The 20,435-nt window shown below is 35.1% G+C and overlaps 1 protein-coding gene across 1 annotated transcript in view; it reads right to left on the bottom strand.

Annotated features, from left to right (window-relative positions):
• LOC102688851 (glucosidase 2 subunit beta-like) overlaps positions 1–20,435 on the bottom strand; it is a 220,000-nt gene that overhangs the window by 54,485 nt on the left and 145,080 nt on the right. Inside the window, exon 12 of the mRNA XM_015345445.2 lies at positions 19,241–19,330. Coding sequence (XP_015200931.2) covers positions 19,241–19,330 — 90 coding nt within the window. The remainder of the gene's footprint in view (positions 1–19,240; positions 19,331–20,435) is intronic.

The following is a 20,435-nucleotide window of genomic DNA, read 5'->3' as shown; positions in this document are numbered from 1 at the left end:
CGATGTGAATAGCATTGTAGGTTTTTTGATTTAATTTTATTTGTTGTTATAAGTCATCTTAAAGACAAAATAATGCATGGTATTCTAATTACCTAAAGATGTACTGAAGAATAGAAGAAGAAAGCAAAATTTAAAAAAACAGCATATTGTATGAGCTAACACAATTTGTATCAATTCTAAGCAACACCTAATACTTATTACAGTATTAATTGGTTTTCAGTTATGGAATTTGTTGACTGATGAACAGTTATCCAGTAACATGTTATCTTTAAAAAATATCTAAACAGACTTGTAAATGTTGGCAATGTGTGTGAAATGCTTTCTTATTAAATATTCTCTATAGCCATATCATTATTTACTAAAAATATTGACAACAAATCATTTTATTTAGGTGTGAAATAGAAAGCACTTATGCATGAGTCAGTCATTATTAAATGACCTACTGTACATAATTATCATTGTAAAGACTTTCCTGCTTTATAGACCAATCAGAACCATCTGCAACATTTTTAATCAGGTGGCACAAGTATTTAAGCATTTAAGAATTTCAGATAATGCTACACAAAAAAAACCTCTGTGACTGATGTTTTGTAGAAATACATGTTTTAAAATATTTTAATTAGATTTGTATTTTATTTACTGTAATTTAAAATGCAACCTTTATCTCAATTACATTACCTTGATTAGTGCAGCATCACTCATGTTTCAAGTGCACGTTTTCATAGAAATGTTAAATGCTCGTTCTTTTTTCACTGTGCAAATGGCCTATGAATGCTAGACAGAAATTACTGTGCATATTGACGAATTAATATTTTCATTAAAAGTGTTGCTGTTTTTTATGCTGCAAAAAAGGAAAATACAAATCATTTTACATGATTGTGATTCCATTGATAAAAGAAGTCTATAGTGTCTTAACTTTAGATGAGTAAATGTTAAGAAGAGCAATCATAGATAAATAATACCTAATTATTGGTATTACATTTTAACATGTACTGTATATACAAGCATAACTAAGTTGTTAATTGCGAGAGTTTTACTTTTTTGGCAGGTTAAAATATCTTAAAGGCTTACCATTTATAAATGTGATTTCTAAAGCAGTCAAGGTGCAAGAGAACTGTTTTTTAAGTACAAATGTGCAGCACAAACTGTGTACAGTATGCTCAAACAGTCCATGTAACCAAAGCCTTGCATTTATGCATACTCCAAACTAGAGTGCTTTATGTTTAGGGCTAAATGTTTTATTTCCACATGAGGGAAAATGAAGAGAAGTTTTGATAAAAATTGAATTAAATTTTCACCCTAATGGTTCAAGAGACATTCTTCCTTGCATTTGGAAGCATAATTTTTCTCTGATAACATGCTATACGCCTGCCTTTCAAACTTTGGTTTAATTTGGGAAAACCAGGAAAAAGGAACATTGATTCCTACAGTGCAGTCATACCAAACAAGATGAAGGCTGACAGGAAGGACATGCCTGCATTATTTTCTCATACAAATTAACTTGAATAGCCTGATATAAACAGAAAAGCACAATATATCAAGTTAAACAGGAAAAAAAAAGTCTTTTGTATGTAGAAGTAACAATTCATATTACAAAAAGATAACTTTTCCCTATTTACATTGAGAGCTATCCAAAAATGCAGTGAAGTAAATCCTTTTTGACAGGTCATTTAAAGAAATGCTCAATAGCCTTTTTCTCTTGAAATGTAATTGCACGTAACTTCTTGTCATTTGTTTTTCTTCTATTACAGTAACTCCATTTAAATGTAGAATAGCATTAAAGGCTCATATACTGACCCAAAATATCGTAAATGTACAGAAATATCCTGTTAATGTTTTATGAACTGAATATAGTATAATGTTACTTAAAACATTTTTCACGTGAAAACCAGTGACAAAAGGAAGTGTTCAAAAAGGAAAGTCACCTATTCTTTGCATTGCACATGTGGTATAGACTCAATTTGTGTGCTAACTGTGTATTATTTAAAAAGCTATCATAAATCAATAATAAAAACCTCTGTTCCATACAAAGTTATTCAATGGTAAAAGAATTGAAGAATTGGGTATGCTTCACTCTGATGTGCCCAATAGGCTGTAGTTAAACCAGTACAGATGTAAAAAAAACACCATCCATCCACTTCAGAGACAATGCATTGCCAATCGTAATGTGACTACAGGCAAAGCTCAGGTCATCCACATGAACACGTCTGAACAGGATGGGTGTGTACTGGACTGGGGAAATATGTTATCTGTTCAAATACCACAGCCAGTGATCACTGATTTCTTCCTAGCAGTGACAGAAGACAAGGAAAAGATACGGTGGATTACCTTCTTTTTGTTACCTTATGTACCCAACACAGATGCCTTCAGACCTGCGTAAGAAATTCAATACCCGAAGTGCTTCAAACCAATGTGAAAGTTTTATAAGGTGCAGATATCATTGATGGAAATAGTGCCCATGCATAATTTAGACACTTACTTGCATCAACATCCATATTTTATGTTTTGAGGACCAAGACATTGAACCTAAAGTTATGTTTAGTTACGTAGTTAAATGTTAACCTAAATTAACATTACATATAGGACGAGATTGACTTCATCCCCTACTGAGGTAAACATTGAAGTGTATACACTTGTTACAATGTATTTAATGAACGGTGCCCCTGGTCACTATACAGGATATTTGCTTGGCAACTCAGTTCCAGAGGAAAGAGTGCTAACCAGTGGTTCACAAACACCAATACAATCTCAGGTTTGGGGTAGTGTATAACTGATTATTCAGATATGTGTCCGCTGGTAGTAACATGAATGCCGCTGATAAATAATTAAGAACATTTGTGGAATTCTGTGCTAATCTATCAGCACCATTGTAAATAGAAATTGAAAAACAAAACTCTTATTACCCTGCAAAATAAGAAAAATAAAAATAGCCTAGCTTATGAGATGAAAAACAAATAGCAGGCTCCGCCCAGTTCTTTTAAATTATTTTATTACATGCTAGAATTAAAAACATTTATATTGTATTGATTATGTTAGCTGAGAGACATCAACTAACACAAGTACCTCAAGGGAGAGAGGTGCCACGACCCCATTAGAGAGCTCATTGCATGACTCCACATATCACTAAAATCCACTGACTATTGGACACTGCCAGGACTCAAAAAGCAAAAACCTGACTAATATGATCTTCTATCATTTTCAGCTGTACCCACCTTAGTGATGTAGCATAAAATCCATGCAGTGGTTTAAAATGGATAAAGCAAGGTGCCAACTTTTTAAATGATGTAAAAATATTCTCCCACTTGATGTCCATTTACGGACAATATATAACTTATTAAGGATAAGACTGGGAAGGGTTTAATCTTGTAAGGTATACTGTTTGTTTATTATATGTTAAAGAAGCAAACATTCCTCATATTTACATCATTGTGGTCATTGTCCACTGGCACACATTAGCATAGGGTTTACCATTGCTGCCTCACAGCACTGGGGCCCTGGGTTTAATTCTGTATCTGGGGTGCTATTTGCATAGAGTTTGTATGCTCTCCCTGTGTTCATGTAGATTTCCCAGGGTGCTCCGGTTTCTTCCTACAGTCCAAAGACATACTGTACTGGCAGGCTAATTGACTTCTGGAAAAAACTGGCCATTTTTTGATTGTGTGCATGCCTGCACAGTTATCCTGAGATTTACTGGTATTCTGTCCAGGGTATATCCTATCTTATGTCTATTGTTTGCCAATATACAGAAAGTTCCACTTCTCTCCCACCCTGTGTCTTAACTTATCCTCCCCTCTGCTCAGCCCTGCTTTCCTCTTATTTATCCTGGACCACCTAAAACTAAACAACTTAGGATATTTACAGTACAATTTAACTTAGAAAGGGAGGAAAACACCCATCGTCTATAATAGGTGTTTAAAGCCTCAATTTCTAATCTGTAAATATGTTTACAGTACATCCCCTCCTCGACCATTCCCAGTGGCTAAAACACAGACTTATAGTACAATGAGTTTATAACTTAAAAGCATATAATTATCAAACAGATCAGCGCGAGCCCTGTAAAATAATAAAAATTGTATGTACTGTAAGAATATAACATAATTTTACTCAATATTAGAAAATACTCCTTGTAAATGTCATTTTAGCTGTACACAATCACTGAAAGAAGAAAAGAGAACACTAAAGATATGCAAAGCTGTTTTTAATTAGCCTAGTAAACCTCTCCTGATTGCATAATTGGAGTAACCTGACAAATTATGCATGGGGAAATTAATGGAAAGACTTTACCACAGTCAATCATCTTTATCTCTTTCTAGTAAACAGTCTCAATAACCAGACAATCATTTCACACACCTACACTTCAAATGATCTTTGCATATTCAAACTTCTTCTAGAAATCCACCTTTTATACTACTGTTTTGGAGGACTGAATAAAGACAGCGGCATGACAGTGGGTACCATTATACACAGGAGGAACACAACTGTTAATCTCACTACATTGAACTAGACAACATTTTGGAATATGAATCACTGCTTTGTAGAAAACAAAGCACAAGTCCATAATTATATAATATCAGAATGTGCTGGTTTTCCATCAAGATAATAAGTGCGTGTCAAAATACGAAGCACCGAATTGAATAGACAAAAAGACATCAGTATCTTTTAGGCAGAATGGCCTTGTACATTATGAGGAGCATGACGCAACACCTAACAAAGATGCTATGCAGAAGCCTAATATAACATATTACTATATAATATAATTGATTAGTATTACTTGGGCATGTAATGGCTTTGGAATAAAACTAATAAAAATAATGAAAACAAGACAATATTAATTTGCCGGAGTGTGCTCCATTCAGAGTGACAGTGCTATTCATTGTGACCGAATGTTTGTCTTAAATTTAGATGAGTCATCTAGCCAATTATTTTTTTTCTAACAACCCAAATTTGATCTACACTAGAAATTCCACTAATCATTAAGACTCCATAAAATCTTATACATCTTCAAATTAATTTTACATCTTCAGTTTGGAAAACTACAATGAGATTCTTTTATTTTTATGTTTTTTTATTTTTGCTTTCCACAAACATGGGTAAAATGTTGTCTATAGTACTAGCAGTTTTGTATTAGTAGCAAATTCAACATTCAACAGAACTTCAACAGCAGCAATAAAAATTTAACTATGATATCTAAAATGCAAAAAAGCGTTCATTTAACTCCTTAGAGTACAACCTTGACAACCTTGATGATTTAACTAAGAAATTCTTACTAACAATATCTAATTGTAAATAGTGTTTAATATATTGTAAGAATATAAATAATTACTATTATTATTTTTTTATCCTAGATTTCAAGGTAATTTAATTCAAACAAAATGTGTACTACAAAATGTAATTTAAGATGGGACATAACTATGTTTTCCTAAACTGAGAAAAAGAAACTTTGATAAGAGGAATCTTATTTCAATGAGTTTCTGAAAAAAAAAACTATACTGTAAAATAATGAATAAATACTCTACATTCCCATATAAAAGTCATATAAAAGTCTTAGAGATCTTAAACCCAATCAGGAGTTTGAACATAATGGTGCAACAACCATGCTTTGAAGTGCTATTTTGGTTTTATGAAGCAACACTTTTAGATTTTTTGGGACATTTTAGAGCTTCAATTATGCCTTGTCTGACCACAGAATATTTTGACACATTTCAGTCAAATGTTTTGTTATAAACTCCATCAGAGTTTGATATACATTTTATGGCCAAAGACCCATGGAGATTTTGTCCCCTCTTATGCATGTACTGACTGGTCAAAGCATGTGAGTACCTGAAATAATTTAGGTTTGCTGTAAGAAAAATTGGTGAATATTTATGCAAGCAACATATTGTAGCGCTTTCGGGTTCACGTAGGTATGCGCCCTCGCTGCTGCCGCCTCAGATCGGCCCCCCACCACTGGGGACTCGAACGCAGGCCTCCAGCATCACTCAACATGGAACCAGTCAGCTGAGCTAAAGGGAGATCTCCCCCCTGCCCGGCAGCTGAGGTCCGTGCTATTCATAGGGAAGGGCAGTGACGTCACTGCGCTATGGCAAGTCGGCAAGCACAACCTGTAATGTTGGCCGTATGCGTTACACTCTCCCCCGCTTAATTCGCCGTCCTCAGCAAAGGGCTATCCCATCCCACTCCAAATACCAATGTAGCCCTTTTGGGTTCACGTGGGTATGCACCCTTACCGCTGCCGCCTCAGGTAGGCTCCCCACCTCTGGGGACTTGAACCCAGGCCTCCAGAGTCACTCAACAGGGATGCAGCAAGCTAAGCTAGAGGGAGATCTCTCCCCAGATGACGTCACCGCACTGGCAAGCACAACTTGTAATGTCGGCAGTATGAGTTACAATATTTTTGATTTTGATTAATGTAATAGGTTAGTCTGATATGTTAAATCACGAAAGGTTTGATTTCTTGTAATTCAGAAAAATGGGACATCATTGAAGGGGGTGAATCCTTCTGTATGTCATTAGCATCAAACATCTGGGAAGGAATTTTGTCACAAAGCACTGATCACAGTCTTCAAAATCCTGATCAAAGTAAGAGTGACCCTGAAAGAGTAACAGAAAACTTACAAATGAAAAGCCAATATGAAGTTTTGGAGAAAATAATCCACCACCTATTTTAATCAAATCTATCTGACAAATGTGTGGTAGGTGATTCCATAATTTATTCCTCTTCATACATCCACAAAACGTTACACTAAAGAACAGAGGTCTGTAAGAAATAACATTAAAATACCTAAATTACAGTTAACAACTGCAATAGAACTGTATTTTTGTATTAAGAAGAAAAACAATTGAATTGTAGCACATACAAATACACATATAAAACAATACAAAATGTCTAAGAGTTTTGCATGGTGCCCTAGTACAAATGTTTTTAATCCCAATTTTAAAAAAACAGTACCTTATTTTCGTTAATCTGATCAAATTGTGTGGAATATGTACAAATGAAAATAAGGACTTTAACATAAATTAATCTGCTGTATACACTACTTGCTTCCAGTTGTTATCCTGTTAAAGATAAATGTATTGCAAGAAACATATGTGTAGCATGCCAAATCAAGCAATGTTAATTTAGGAATGAAAAAGAAGTTAATGAGCACGTTTTACACTGTTTTGCTTTTCAAAAATTAAAAAGGCCTCTTAACACTGACATTTCCACACCGTTTGATTGGCTTCAGCAGTTGCTTATTTTAAAAACGGAGGTGATAATTAGTCTTCCCACATTACCCAAGTGTGTCAGACACATTTTAAATTAAAATGAGATGAAGTCTGACTGAAAATAACCCACACCAACAACTCTGCAGAACTTTTGCATTATGGATAGAAAAATAAAAATGTATAGAATAACTGTGGAAGGAGGGCAAGTAAAAGGGATGTTTCCACACTCTAAAGAGAATAAATATTGCACTGAGCACACAACACTAGGCTACAAAATGTTTTTAATCCACTTGGTATGTTTGTAACTTTTTGTACTAAGGTTTGCAATCATTTTAAAAAAAGGCAATTTCTTTAATTGCTTCAAATGACACTGTAATCAGGTATAAATGCTTTCTTTTCAGTAAGCACTTAACTACGATGATTTGTGTTTAGGCACTTTTTCCTTCTTCAGCGAATGAATACTTAACATATCTAGCAAGCAGCAACTGAAATATTGTCAAGCCTGAGACAATGAACTAAACTCTTTATTGCAGTCATTTAGAGGAATTGCTTGATCTGCAAGAAGTACTTTTGCAGTGTATCAAAAGGGACTATTGCAGTCTTTCTTGCATAAAGATAGGTAGCAATTCTGTCCCGTGTGGGCAATGAAGAGCTATAAAGTTCTTGTAAATAAGCCATATGAGGGCTTTCCCTTTTGTAAATAACTGCTCATAGCTGCCATCACTTCAATTTCAAGAGCACATCATTATATCAACTCATGTACTGGTATCCTGCATGGAGAGTGAAACTCCAAAGACAAACTGAAAGATAATGGGAGTTGAATAAGACAAATTTGTTTTTTTTTCTATTACTTTTTTTGTAATTTGGAGACAAGGTGTTATGGATTACTCTATGTACATACAGTACAAACATATAATGCAATGAAAGTCTTCAAAAATTTCCAGGTGGAAATAGAAAATGTGGGTGCTTTGAAAGCATAATGCTGTACTGTATGTACAGTAGCATCTCATAATTTGTTACATACAGCATACTGCTAGCAGCCATATCACCCTGCAACTCACAACTGGCAACCCACTGAAACTAAGCAGGTGTGAGCCTGGTCAGTACCTGGATGGAAGACCTCCTGGGAAAAACTAAAGTCACCGCTGGAAGAAGTGTAAGTGGGTTCAGCAGGGGGCGCTCACCCTGCGGTCTGTGTGGGTCCTAATGCCCCAGTATAGTGACAGGGACACTATGCTGTTAAAAGGCACCATCCTTCGGATGAGATGCAAAATTGAGGTCCTGAGTCTCTGTGGTCATTAAAAATCCCAGGGCGTTTCTCGAAAAGAGTAACGGTGTAACTCCAGAGTCCTGGCCAAATTTCCCAATGGCCCTTACCAATAATAAGGGCTAATAATCCCCATTTATGAATTGGATTCATTACTCTGCTCTACTTCCCACTGATAGCTGATGTGTGGTGAGTGTCCTGGTGCAGGTGGATGCTGCATATTGGTAGTGATGGAGGGGAGTCTCATTACCTGTAAAGCGCTTTGAGTGAAGCTTTGAGCTTTGAGTGGAGTGTCCAGAAAAAAGCTATATAAGTTTAAGCAATTATTAATTAATTATAATTAAACATTTTTTAGAAAATGTTGGTGAGGTGCCCTGCATTTGTATAGAATTTCAACTAAACCACATGACTACTGTATAACTAACTCATCATAGCCAACTCATTAGAAGGATCTGAAATATTTCTATGTCGGTTTCTTAAAAATCTTAACTTTATGTGCATCTCCATATTAAAGAATATTACCTTATAGGTAGTTATAGAAGACTTCATTCATTCTGCATAGACTGCATAAACATTCTATGTACTGTATAAGATATTTGATACAATGTATAAGCAGTAAATTTAATTATGGCCTAGGAAAAGATGAGCTGTTGCATATTCTCCAGAAAAGACAGCTTGTTTTCCATTTCAGTAAGTTTCCTGAAAAAGTTCCTAGAGGTGTTTCAAAATTGCATGAATCTTATCTTCTGAAACTTATTTTCTGTAAGTCAAAATTTAAGCAATGAGGAGGAAAATGCAGTAAAATTAACTATAATAAATCCTTTGACTGTGATCCAGAATGTGATAATTTTGTGAAATTACAAAAATGTTTTTTTTTTATCAAACCAAATATTTTATTGAAAACCCAAAAGCTCAAACTGAAGAGTTCTAAGGGTAAGATAAGTTACAGTAAATGTCAGCAAAATGAAAGAAAAAAAAACTTATATATAAATGTTGATTATATAAGTATTGTAATAAGTACCTTTGGAAGCAATTACAGCCACAAGACTTTTTGAGTCAGTCTGAACTTTTCAGCTGGGTGAAAAGTTTCCCCTTCTTAATGGTAGATGTTCTCAAGCTCTCTAAGGCTGCTTGTGGATCACTTATGGACACCAGTTTTGAACACTTTCCACACATCTCAATAGGATTCCAGTTCCTCACCCATAACATTATGCTGTCACCACAATGCTTGACTGTAGGAGATAGGGAGATGTGCTGTGTTGTTTTAGTGACAGAGGATTTTTTACAATATAGCAGCAATGGTTATTATCACACTAAATTAAGTGATAGGAAACATCTTTAAAATCAATTTCTTTGTTCTTAAAATGGACAATAACCCTGGAGCTTAGCTTTGCTAATTCAAGCCTTTAGAAATGCATCGGAGATTAACCTCCCTGATAAGAAGCTAGTCATGACTCTAAAACAAACTTGGATTCATAAATTGGGTTTTTCTTTTACCCCTCCAGTGATGAAAGTGATGAATGTCCAATATCTGTAGTGTACTACACCAGAATTGACCCATCTGAATTCAGACTGTATCTGCAGGACACCAATCAATCATTCAATGATGGCAAAAGACAAACATAGGGGGTAAGGAAGGATACTACACCTGATGATGTCACAGCCGATCACTAAACCTGATTACTGGACTTATAAGGTATTTTACGATATTTCTCTTTCATCCTCACCTGGGTCCTGGCAATATGACAAGCTAATCAATCATGTGATAGTGGCCACCTTTGTCTGAGCTTCAAGAAATACCAGGCTGAGAAAGAATGAGTCTCTATGTAAACATAATTACAGTATGCTTAAGGCTGTCTCTGCAATAAATCTTGTGACTCATGAGTCAATTCAAATTTCACCTAAAGAATTAAATCACCACAGTTGTCAACAAGCCAGCATATTAATAAATACTGTATTCAGAACTAGCAGCCACACCTTGTAGAGCAACCTTAAGTTTCCCCATCCTTTTCTCACTCATACACAGATCTGAGTCAGACTTTTATCACAAACTGTTGGAAAGCCACTCAAGATCAAATCTCAGCAGATTCCTTTCCATGATTTTCTTTACCCAGCTCAGCTCTGTCTTCATGCGAGGCTTATTTAACTCTTCAAAGGACAACCTGGCTACCATTTTGTTGGGTGAGTATAAATTTAATGTTCACATTAGAAATCTCAAGATTTAAATTATCTTTCTGAACACATTTGATAAAGTTCAGTTCAAGACAGTAAATATTTACACGTCTTAAAGGATATGAATAGTATTTAATTGTAACTAATTGTGAGACTCATTTAACTCATGAGGTTGACAATAATGAGTGTTATATCCCGATGTTATTAATAGCTTTATAATCCCTGAGAGAATGATTAGTCATTTCTAGCAAAGTAATCTATTTAAAATACACACTATTATTCTAGCTGGTTTGTTTTGCTATGTTTGCAATGTCCAATTGTTGTATTTATAAATTATATATTGTATACTTTTAACCTGTGAGACAATATTGCTTTTTATTTTGTATGATTGATGCCTAGTAGATATAAAACTCACTCACAAGTTACTGGTTTACAACTTTTTCTTTTTATAGTAAATTCAAAACAACACATCCCTGTAACAGTTACACCAAAAACTTCCAATTATGCCAAGTCTGACCACAAATCTTTCCACCACATTCTTGGAGCACCAGTTAATTGCTTTTTTTGCACATGTGGGATTTCAGATGTTTTTCCACTGTGCCATAGAGGCCATCTTTGTGGAACGACCGTAATATTATTGACTCAGAATGCGTTAATGTGGTCAAAGATGTGTGTCTGAATTTCTACACCCTTCCCCTGCTCTCTGCCTTTTTCTACAAATTTACACCTGTGTATTTATTCTAAAATCATGTGAACCATTATTATTGAACACAGATACTATTCAACTAATTGATTAAATTTTTGCACATGAACTATTTCATGTTTGCCACAGAAAATAATGAACACTCATACAGTCAACATATTTTAGTTTTGAATTTTTCATTACACTTTTAATTGTCATTATCTTCTTTCACCCATAAGAGCATTCAATTAGAACATGCACATTTTGTTTAAAAATATTCACTTTTAAAAATGCACATGAAGTATTTGTAACAACATTATTGGACTTTACTGGAAGGGGTTGAAATACACATCACTGTATTTAAAAAACAGGTCATTAATAACATATGATTCATTCTACTCAGAATGTGTTTTAGGTTAAGAAACTTTCATTACATTTTCTCCTTAAAAATGAGTTGTGTACAGTATGTGACTTATAGTTGGTGAAATCCATCAAAAGTGATGGCTGTACATAAAGTTGAAGAATTATGTTTGGAAATATGGTTAATAAATATAATGCATCAAACCAAAAGAAATGTCCTATAAAATCTAGATAGAATATGAACATAAATTATGGAATACAAGCACTGATACAAAGTATGGGAAATGTTAGAAAACGTCCCATGTAATTCATTCTGTATAGTATGAACAGATGGGCAACTTTTCTTCCTAGTATTAACTGTGATGAGTTCCACCTCCTTGTCTTCACTGCACCAATGAATAATTTAGGTTCAGCATTTATCTCACAAAGTCCAGGCAACTATGGTTTAGTTATCATCAAGGCTTATTAAGATTCCTGCATCTTTCATATTGTGTGAACAGTATGGCTCTTACAACCAAAAAATGGCAGAAGATGCCCCATCTGGAATATTTTAATGCTTGTTCTGGCAGATAAAGGCCTACTTGTCATGAGATCAAGATTGATTGCATTCTGGTATGACTTGTAGCTACCAGTATGCCATGGATTTTCCCAAATAAAAGATGATGCACAATATCAATTTGCCAACCCATTAATGGAGTACAAATGTGATGTCTTGAAACTCTTAATCATGATCTGGCACAGAGGTGTCTGTTAAAATAGGGTGGAGGCAAAAAATGTATCTGTGGTTAAAAAAAAAAACAATAATAAAACAAAAATATTAAAATTTGGGGGACTCTAGAAATGATTGTCTAAATGTAGACTGCTGTACTACATTTGTGGCTTGAGAACTCTATTAATGTCATTTCTCAGTTCCTGCCCTAAATGCAACATTTTGGGCTAGAGAAGACCAACTAAAGGAATGTGGAGCTGACTACATTTTCTTCTGGAAGGGAAACTCAGAAGAATATCAGATTCATATTCATGGAGTTGGATTTGCTAATAAGACCAAAATCGGCAATCACTTTTACCAGTTCCTTGCTCAAATTAGCAGAGAACCAATATGCCCATGTCATTTCTTCTCTCATTTAATCAAAGTGCTCTAATAGCGCATTGTGGGCAAGACTAAGACGATAACTATAATTTCAGATGATAAAAACAAGGAAAAACTTTCTGTGGCAAACTTGAGTTCAAAAGGAAAGAAGAGTTGGAGACTTTTAACACCACAGTTGGAGGAGGTGTTCACCTCTATAATAATAATAATAATAATAATAATAATAATAATAATAATAATAATAATTGCTTATACTTATATAGCGTTTTTCTGGACACTTTACAGGTAATGGGGATCCCCTCCACCACCACCTGGATGATGTGACGGCAGCCATAGTGCGCCAGAACGCTCACCACACACTAGCTATCAGTGGGGAGGAGAGCAGAGTAATGAAGCCAATTCATAGATGGGGATTATTAGGAGGCCATGATTTGTAAGAGCCAATGGGTAATTTGGCCAGGACGATGGGGTAACACCCCTACTCTTCTCGAGAAGCACCCTGGGATTTTTAATGACCACAGAGAGTCAGGACCTCTTTTTTACGTCTCATCTGAAGGACGGCGCCAGTTTACAGTATAGTGTCCCCATCACTATACTGGGGCATTAGGACCCACACTGGCCCCACTAACACCTCTTCCAGCAGCAACCTTAGATCTTCCCAGGAGGTCTCCCATCCAGGTACTGACAAGGCTCACACCTGCTTAGCTTCAGTGGGTTGCCAGTTGTGAGTTGCAGAGTGATATGGCTGCTGGCTAAAAATAGAATGGAATCAATGGCAAGGGAGGACTTGTAAATGTAAACTCCAATGGCATTCTTCAATATTTATGAATGCTATTCTATTTTTGAATACTGACAGAAGCCTTTCAGGATTGCAGTGAATTTACTAAATGTATGCTAAATAATTATACAGTATGAGATCGTGATCGGTTAAAATTAATCTTTAATGACTATGGTCCAAAAACAAAACCATCACTTCTGTCATCATAATCTGGTACAATTATGTTGTCCCAGAATATTCCATGATAGAAATGGACCCTGAGAGTTTTAAACATATTTACTGAGGAGCATCACCTTAATTCTCAATTAATAATCTCCAAATGTAAATGCCCAAGTGCCATTGGTTCAGAATCATCATACTCATTGGAAGACTAGAACATTCTGCAGAACAAGCATTTCTTTAGCATTGTCATTCATAGAGTAGCAAGAATTCTACATGCTTTAATCCTCATTGATTGAATTAGGGGCTTTTAAAGAGTGTGTCTTCAAAATTCATAAAAAATCAACAGGCAATGAATGAAGCAAATTGTTATTGTTAAATGAGTGCACACAAGAAATAAATGAGCAGCCTGAATGGTTGAAAGAGTGGTCAAATTCTCAAATTCTGCAGCAATGGAGGCTGTGAGAACAGAACTGGAACTGAACTGAAACAGACTTACTGTATCCAGTCTTGACACAAGACCTTAGACATTGTATATACAGACATTTAGACTTCACACTAACAAGAAAACAGTACAAGACACACAATTAGTGTGGTAGCCTAAAGCTTATAGATGGACTTTACCAAGATAGATTCTTGGTAAAGGACTTTTTGGAAAAAATACTGTCTTTAGCAAATAAGGTGAGAGCACATTCTTCTGCAACAAAAGTGTTATCTCAGCCTCAGCTAAATTCAGAGGGTTTTAGTCTTGGCAGTCGATAATAGTTTCAGTAACGGTTCTAACCCTAAAGATAGCAAGGTCCTTGAGGGAAGATAGCATGTGAACATTCCAGACCCCTAGTAAGGATATTTTACAGGACATTTATCTAAATATTAATTTATAATCATTCATCCTCGAATATTAAATATTTTTTGGTAAACCATATTGTCTATTTAACAGTTAGGATTACAGGCAGTTTTAAATATCTTACATTGCACTTTGAATGCAAACAATGTGCAAGAGCACCATTATGATGACAATACAATTTTCCAGACTTGAAGTCAGCAAGTGAAAGATGAAACAGATGAATTCATTAGGGGCACACAAAACAGAAACTAATAAGCCTATAAAAGTGCCTGAGCCATATGCACAAATGTATGTTTAATGTATGCAATAGCATTTCAGAAAAAAAGGTCTTCAGTGGCAAAAAGTTTATGACTGTGATTAAGGTAATGTAATATTTAATTCAGATACTTGTATATTCAATCAAAGAGTTTTGGAAAGTTGTTTGAATATGTTTTATACATGATGCACATTCTTCAATTTATCCTCTAAAGTGTAAAGGTGGCTCTAGTTCTATTCTGTGTGAGATGGCCATGTCTATGGCATCAAACCCACTGTAGTTCCATTTACTGTATATGGATGCAGCCATTCAAAATGCGCGGGCGATACCGCATTATTTTCCGGTGCGCTGTACGCAGTCTACCGCAAGTTACCGATAAATACCGCTAGTTACCGTAAATTCTCCTATAATACCACAAGCAAAATAATAGTATCCGGAATTTCCGCAAGGTGGAGCTAATAAAGCTCAACCTCTCATGTTTGAGCTGTCGCCATCAAAGTCTTTAACGAAGATATAACTAATAGTATTAATAATGAATGACCTTGGACAAGCTGTAAGTGTAAACTCAAAGTATTGCCCTGGTCCACATTCTTTTTTTCATTGACCGTCTTTGTAAAAGTAACACCACAGCATTTTGCAATCACGCATTTGTTTCCAATCATGCAAAGTACAGTAATTTTTGAGAATCGATTCACCATGCCTTTCACATGCTCATAAAAGAGATTGATTTAGGAACATAAACATATTACCGTATGCAAACTGTACTGTATACAGTATGTATATGTATATTTAATGTCTTAACTGTGCCCATTTAAGTATTGAATATTTATATGGAATTTTACAACTGAAGGGAAATCTTAGTGCCTGAGCATAAAAAGAATAGGAGATCCCACTAATATGGAATCGCGTATCTAAAGAAATTAATAACGATATAATTATATTCATGTACCGCAACACAAGAATAGTACACACTGTACATTGTCTGTTGATAATGTTTCTGTAACCATTCCATATTATATTCCCTTTTAATCAAATTCTAAAAGTATGCTTGTTGACTCCGGTATCTCTTTAGTTAAAGACTTCGATGCTTAAAATGTTTAGGGAGAAATGGAATACTGGTGTGTATGTTTTCTTTAAAGTACCAAGACCAGCCATATACTGTATGTTTATGTTCCAAAATTAATATTGTTTATGGCCTTCACACGTGTTACGGTATGCTCTTATTCTTTTTATGCTCAGCTACTAAGATTTCACTTCAGTGGTAAAATTCCATATGAATATTCAATACTACAACGGGCACAGTAAAGACGTTTACTGTAAATCTTTCTACAACAGACCAACGGACCACAAGTGCCCCTGTCAGTCAACCAATCACGTACCGCGGTACCGCCAATTACCTCCGGTACGTGTCTGTACCGCGCAATTTGAATGGCTGCATCTGTATGTGTATCAAATTGTAGTGCTTTTTATTGTTCAGTTTTCACAATGTACAGTAGTTGTTTGAATAGGTCAATTAGCATTATAAGCTCTCTGTATTTATTGTTCTTGTTGTTATCAGGAGTGATAGTAGCATTTAAGATGCCTGTAGCTTCCCTAATGCAACACTTCACTGCTTTAGGCTGTCGTACTGGCACAAATCGATTGCACTGGCTTGTCTTACAGTAAAGAGCAATTTGATCAAGAATATACAGTACGCACAGGGGAAAATTAAGTTAGAAGATTACAGAAAATAATTCATATAGAAGAAATTCATTTCTGACAACCTCCTGGTATGTGTGTAAAGATTTATTTTAACAAATTGTACCATACTGTATACTGTAGCTTTTCACAATTCTCCTGATATACAGTACATTCCAAGATAGCAGCTTCTAAGATTCTCTGTCAATATCAGATCCACTCTTATTGTTGTATTCATTATAATGCTTGGAGATGAATGTAATGCTTTTAAATCCCAGTTTTCTGCAATAGCAGAGGCTTCACATTCTACACATTTAAAGGATTCTGCAAATCCCTTTGAAAGGCATAATGCTCAGGAGCTAGGATGTGTACAAGTTTAGTATTTCTCAAAGCCTTCTATCAATGTTTTAATGTGCACCTCAGTGGCTACACCATGTGTAGCAGCTAAAATGCTTGCAGTACTCTTAGAGCTGTTTGGAGTTCTGTCTGCTGCTCCTGTGATTCAAAACATGGGGAGGATGATTGACTAACTGCAGGGAGCAGCTGAATGTGAAGAAAGGCCTGCATCACACTTCACTCTTCTCAGACATAATGGCCTGAAATCTGCCAGCCCACTCAAACAGAAAGTGAGATGGGAAAAGATGTACTATAAAGCAGCAGAAATGATAGGCAGGCAAAAAGTAAAGCACTGACACCATGTTACAAACAGAAACAAGACTGCTCAGTACAGTACTTAACTAGCTCCAGAATAAAAGGGAGAATGGCATTTGTTTGAAACAAAAACAGAATCAAATCAAAAGATCTAAATAAGTTGCCCAAGTGTTGCCAGTAAAAATCATCCAGTATCACAACCACAAGAACAATTGCCTATGTAAGAAAAATTGAATGAAACCAAACATCATGACTTGAAGATGAAAAGAGAAATCAATAGAGTAATCAGCTTCCTTTTCCATTTTAGAATAGAAAATAAACCCAGCTAATGGAAATGGTGTATTATCTTATAGCTGATTTTGAAAAACCCATTGTTTTATTGCACTTGCACATCTCCACCTGTGAAATAGAGCAGATATGTTTATATCATTTTTTAGATCTCTTGTCTCTTGGGTTCCACTTTTCTCTTATTTTTTTGTTATAAATCACCAATTATTTTTCTTTTTATATTCTACTTTTCTACTATTATTAATTAGCTATTTGTTCATGAACTTGCAGAATTGCTGTGATCCCCACAATTGTACAAGGAAGCTATTCCACCTCCATAGCTAACAATGTAGCCCATATAGCCCAAGGAAATAGGCTGGGATGTGTGATAGAGGGTTCAACCGAAAAGTCATTGAAAGCCACATTCTCTCATACAATAACATGGCTTCCTTACAAGGTATCCACTGTGGTCAGCCTTGTTCCATCTTATGTGCTTTTTCTTTACCAATTCAGAGTTTAGAGCAGATTTTCAAACTAATAATGCTACTATTACCTACTGTCTATCGAGCAGGATGTGACAAAATCATCAAAAATAATCAGCAGATGAGAGAGGGTTTGGGAAACATTATCTATATGTAACATTATACTATAGTATATCATCAGTAAAGAGGGATATTTTGCCGAATATAAATAATTGAAACATTCTGTAGAAACAGCAGATTGAAGGACAGCTTGAGCTAGTGGTTACCACGACAAATCAAACAGTAGAAATTAAAAACAGGCATCCCTATGTTGACACTCATGAGTGCACCTAAAATAGCAAATTGGGAAGATCTTTCATTGCCTTGTATAAACGATTGCTCGTGTTGGCACATAACATTTTAACCTTATTAATGAATAAAACTAATTAAAAAAAAACTGATTCTGATATCATAGGGTTTATGTAGTGAAGAGGCCTTTTGCATTATAATCAGAGCCAAAAAAAGGACAAGGGGGCAGCCACACAGAAATATGTATTAGCAAATCTACAGGCATCTTTTTGTTTCAAATGAGACTTCTGTTTTGTGGCAACATCTTGTTTTTCCTCTGTACCAAATTTAAATAGCTAGCATGCTTGGCAGGAGAACATACTGTACAGCATACATTCCAGGATAAAACAGAGCCATTAGTCTACAGATGCAGTCTACAGAGACCAAACCCAATGTCAAAGAGGAATAAATAACAGCTTAAATGAATATAATGAATAATAATGCACAGGTAGCAATTTCTAAACAAGAATGAGAGGACAAAATAAAGAAAGAAATTAAAAAATGCAGTACCACCCTCGGTACCACCCTTCATAATTGTAATGAAAACACAGACATGGCTCTGGAAACTTTACCTAAACAGACACTAGCTTGAAATATATTGTCTCTGCTATGGATATAAATGTCATATCTCATTAAAATCTTTTGTAAGACAATACTGTTTTTAGACAAGGTATAGTATTCACACAATTAATACTATTACATTCAGCGAGTTTATAAAGTTCTAATATATTCTGTTATTTTATAAATTTCAAAGGGTTAAAAATTGCACATCACATAGAAACATTAAAGTAAAAAAGACAGGTTTTCTATTTTAGATTTAATCTAAATCCACACCTGAGAGAAACTTGAAAGCTCTTCTACATACAGTAGGCATCATGCAAATCTGCTAAGTATGTTCCATGCTGGAAATTACAGAAAAACAGAAATATCCTTTCTTTACCAAACAAACCAGTGTTCTGCTTACATCACCACATTCAATTGAAAGATGAGCATGAACAGAAATAGAAAAATTGGCTTACTCGTAAACTGTCATTTCGAAACACTGGTTCTGCAAGTAGATAAATTCTTTATTGGAACCATAGTCTGTAGATAGCATCTCTTCAAGGTCCCTGAAAAATAAAATAATGCATCACATAGGTGATAACAGAAAATGATTTAATTGAATGTGTTTGTCTTTTTCTCCTTTCTTATTTTCAATATTTTTAGTAGTGCTTTGCTTGACAGAAAAGGACTGTATGATGAAGTTGAAATTTTATCTGAAAAAAAATCTTTCCTTTTTCACATTGAACATCAAAACAAAATGGAAAAGGAGAAGCATGACTCACTAAACATTGAAGATCAAATGTACGACGGGAAGAGACGCATTCATAGACACAATTATGAACTATTGTTTGTGTGAGTGTTGCAATTGATCTATTCACAAAAACTAAAATGCAGTGTAGCACTTTTAAAAGCACATTTTCCAAAAGAAACGTGATAGTAGGGATAGTCTGAAGTTTAGTTTAACTGAATAGCTAGCACTCTAGCTAGAGGAAAAACTGATTTATTGGCTTTTAAAAAATATGCTAACCTATTTTTGCTTGTGGAATGTGAACAGTTTTAAACACATATTACTGCATAAAGTTTCATGTTGTTTTGGGATAACATCAAAATAGCTTAACCAATGTAATAGTCAGATGAATTAAAACAACTATCCTGTATGTTAAACTGGAAGGTGTACCAAATGTTTTTTTTTATCTTAGCTTGAGTAATAATGTTACAAATAAATTCTGAAAACTCTTCTATTGCTACTCTTCCTCCAAGAGGTTATATTGATTTATCTTTGGAGTAACTTCTTCTGAGCATCCCCGGAGTGAGGTATTTGTGGGGTTAATTTGTGACAGCTTAAGGCAGGGATTCATACAAATCACTCGTTATGTTTCATTTAACTCAGCCCGAGATGGCAGGCTTCATCCCCACTGCACCATGCCCAAGCATCAGCCCGTGCCAGTTCAGAGTTAACCGAGAAGATCTGCCTGACTTTTAAATTGCTATGTGAGTTTCTCATTAGCTTCATTAGCATTTCTGCATCATAAATATGTAAATGGAAAGTTTCACACAGGAGACTTATTTCTGTTCTCTTATTTCTGATTAGTTCGAAATGCGCTCTGGCTCTGTCAGATAATTGGTGACACTGCATACCAATAAGGCATTTCCCAGCGCTTCATCAGACTG

Source organism: Lepisosteus oculatus, chromosome 1 (genome assembly GCF_040954835.1).
Source record: "Lepisosteus oculatus isolate fLepOcu1 chromosome 1, fLepOcu1.hap2, whole genome shotgun sequence".
In the NCBI taxonomy this organism is placed as follows: Eukaryota; Metazoa; Chordata; class Actinopteri; order Semionotiformes; family Lepisosteidae; genus Lepisosteus; species Lepisosteus oculatus.
This window is presented reverse-complemented; position numbering and strand designations above follow the sequence as displayed.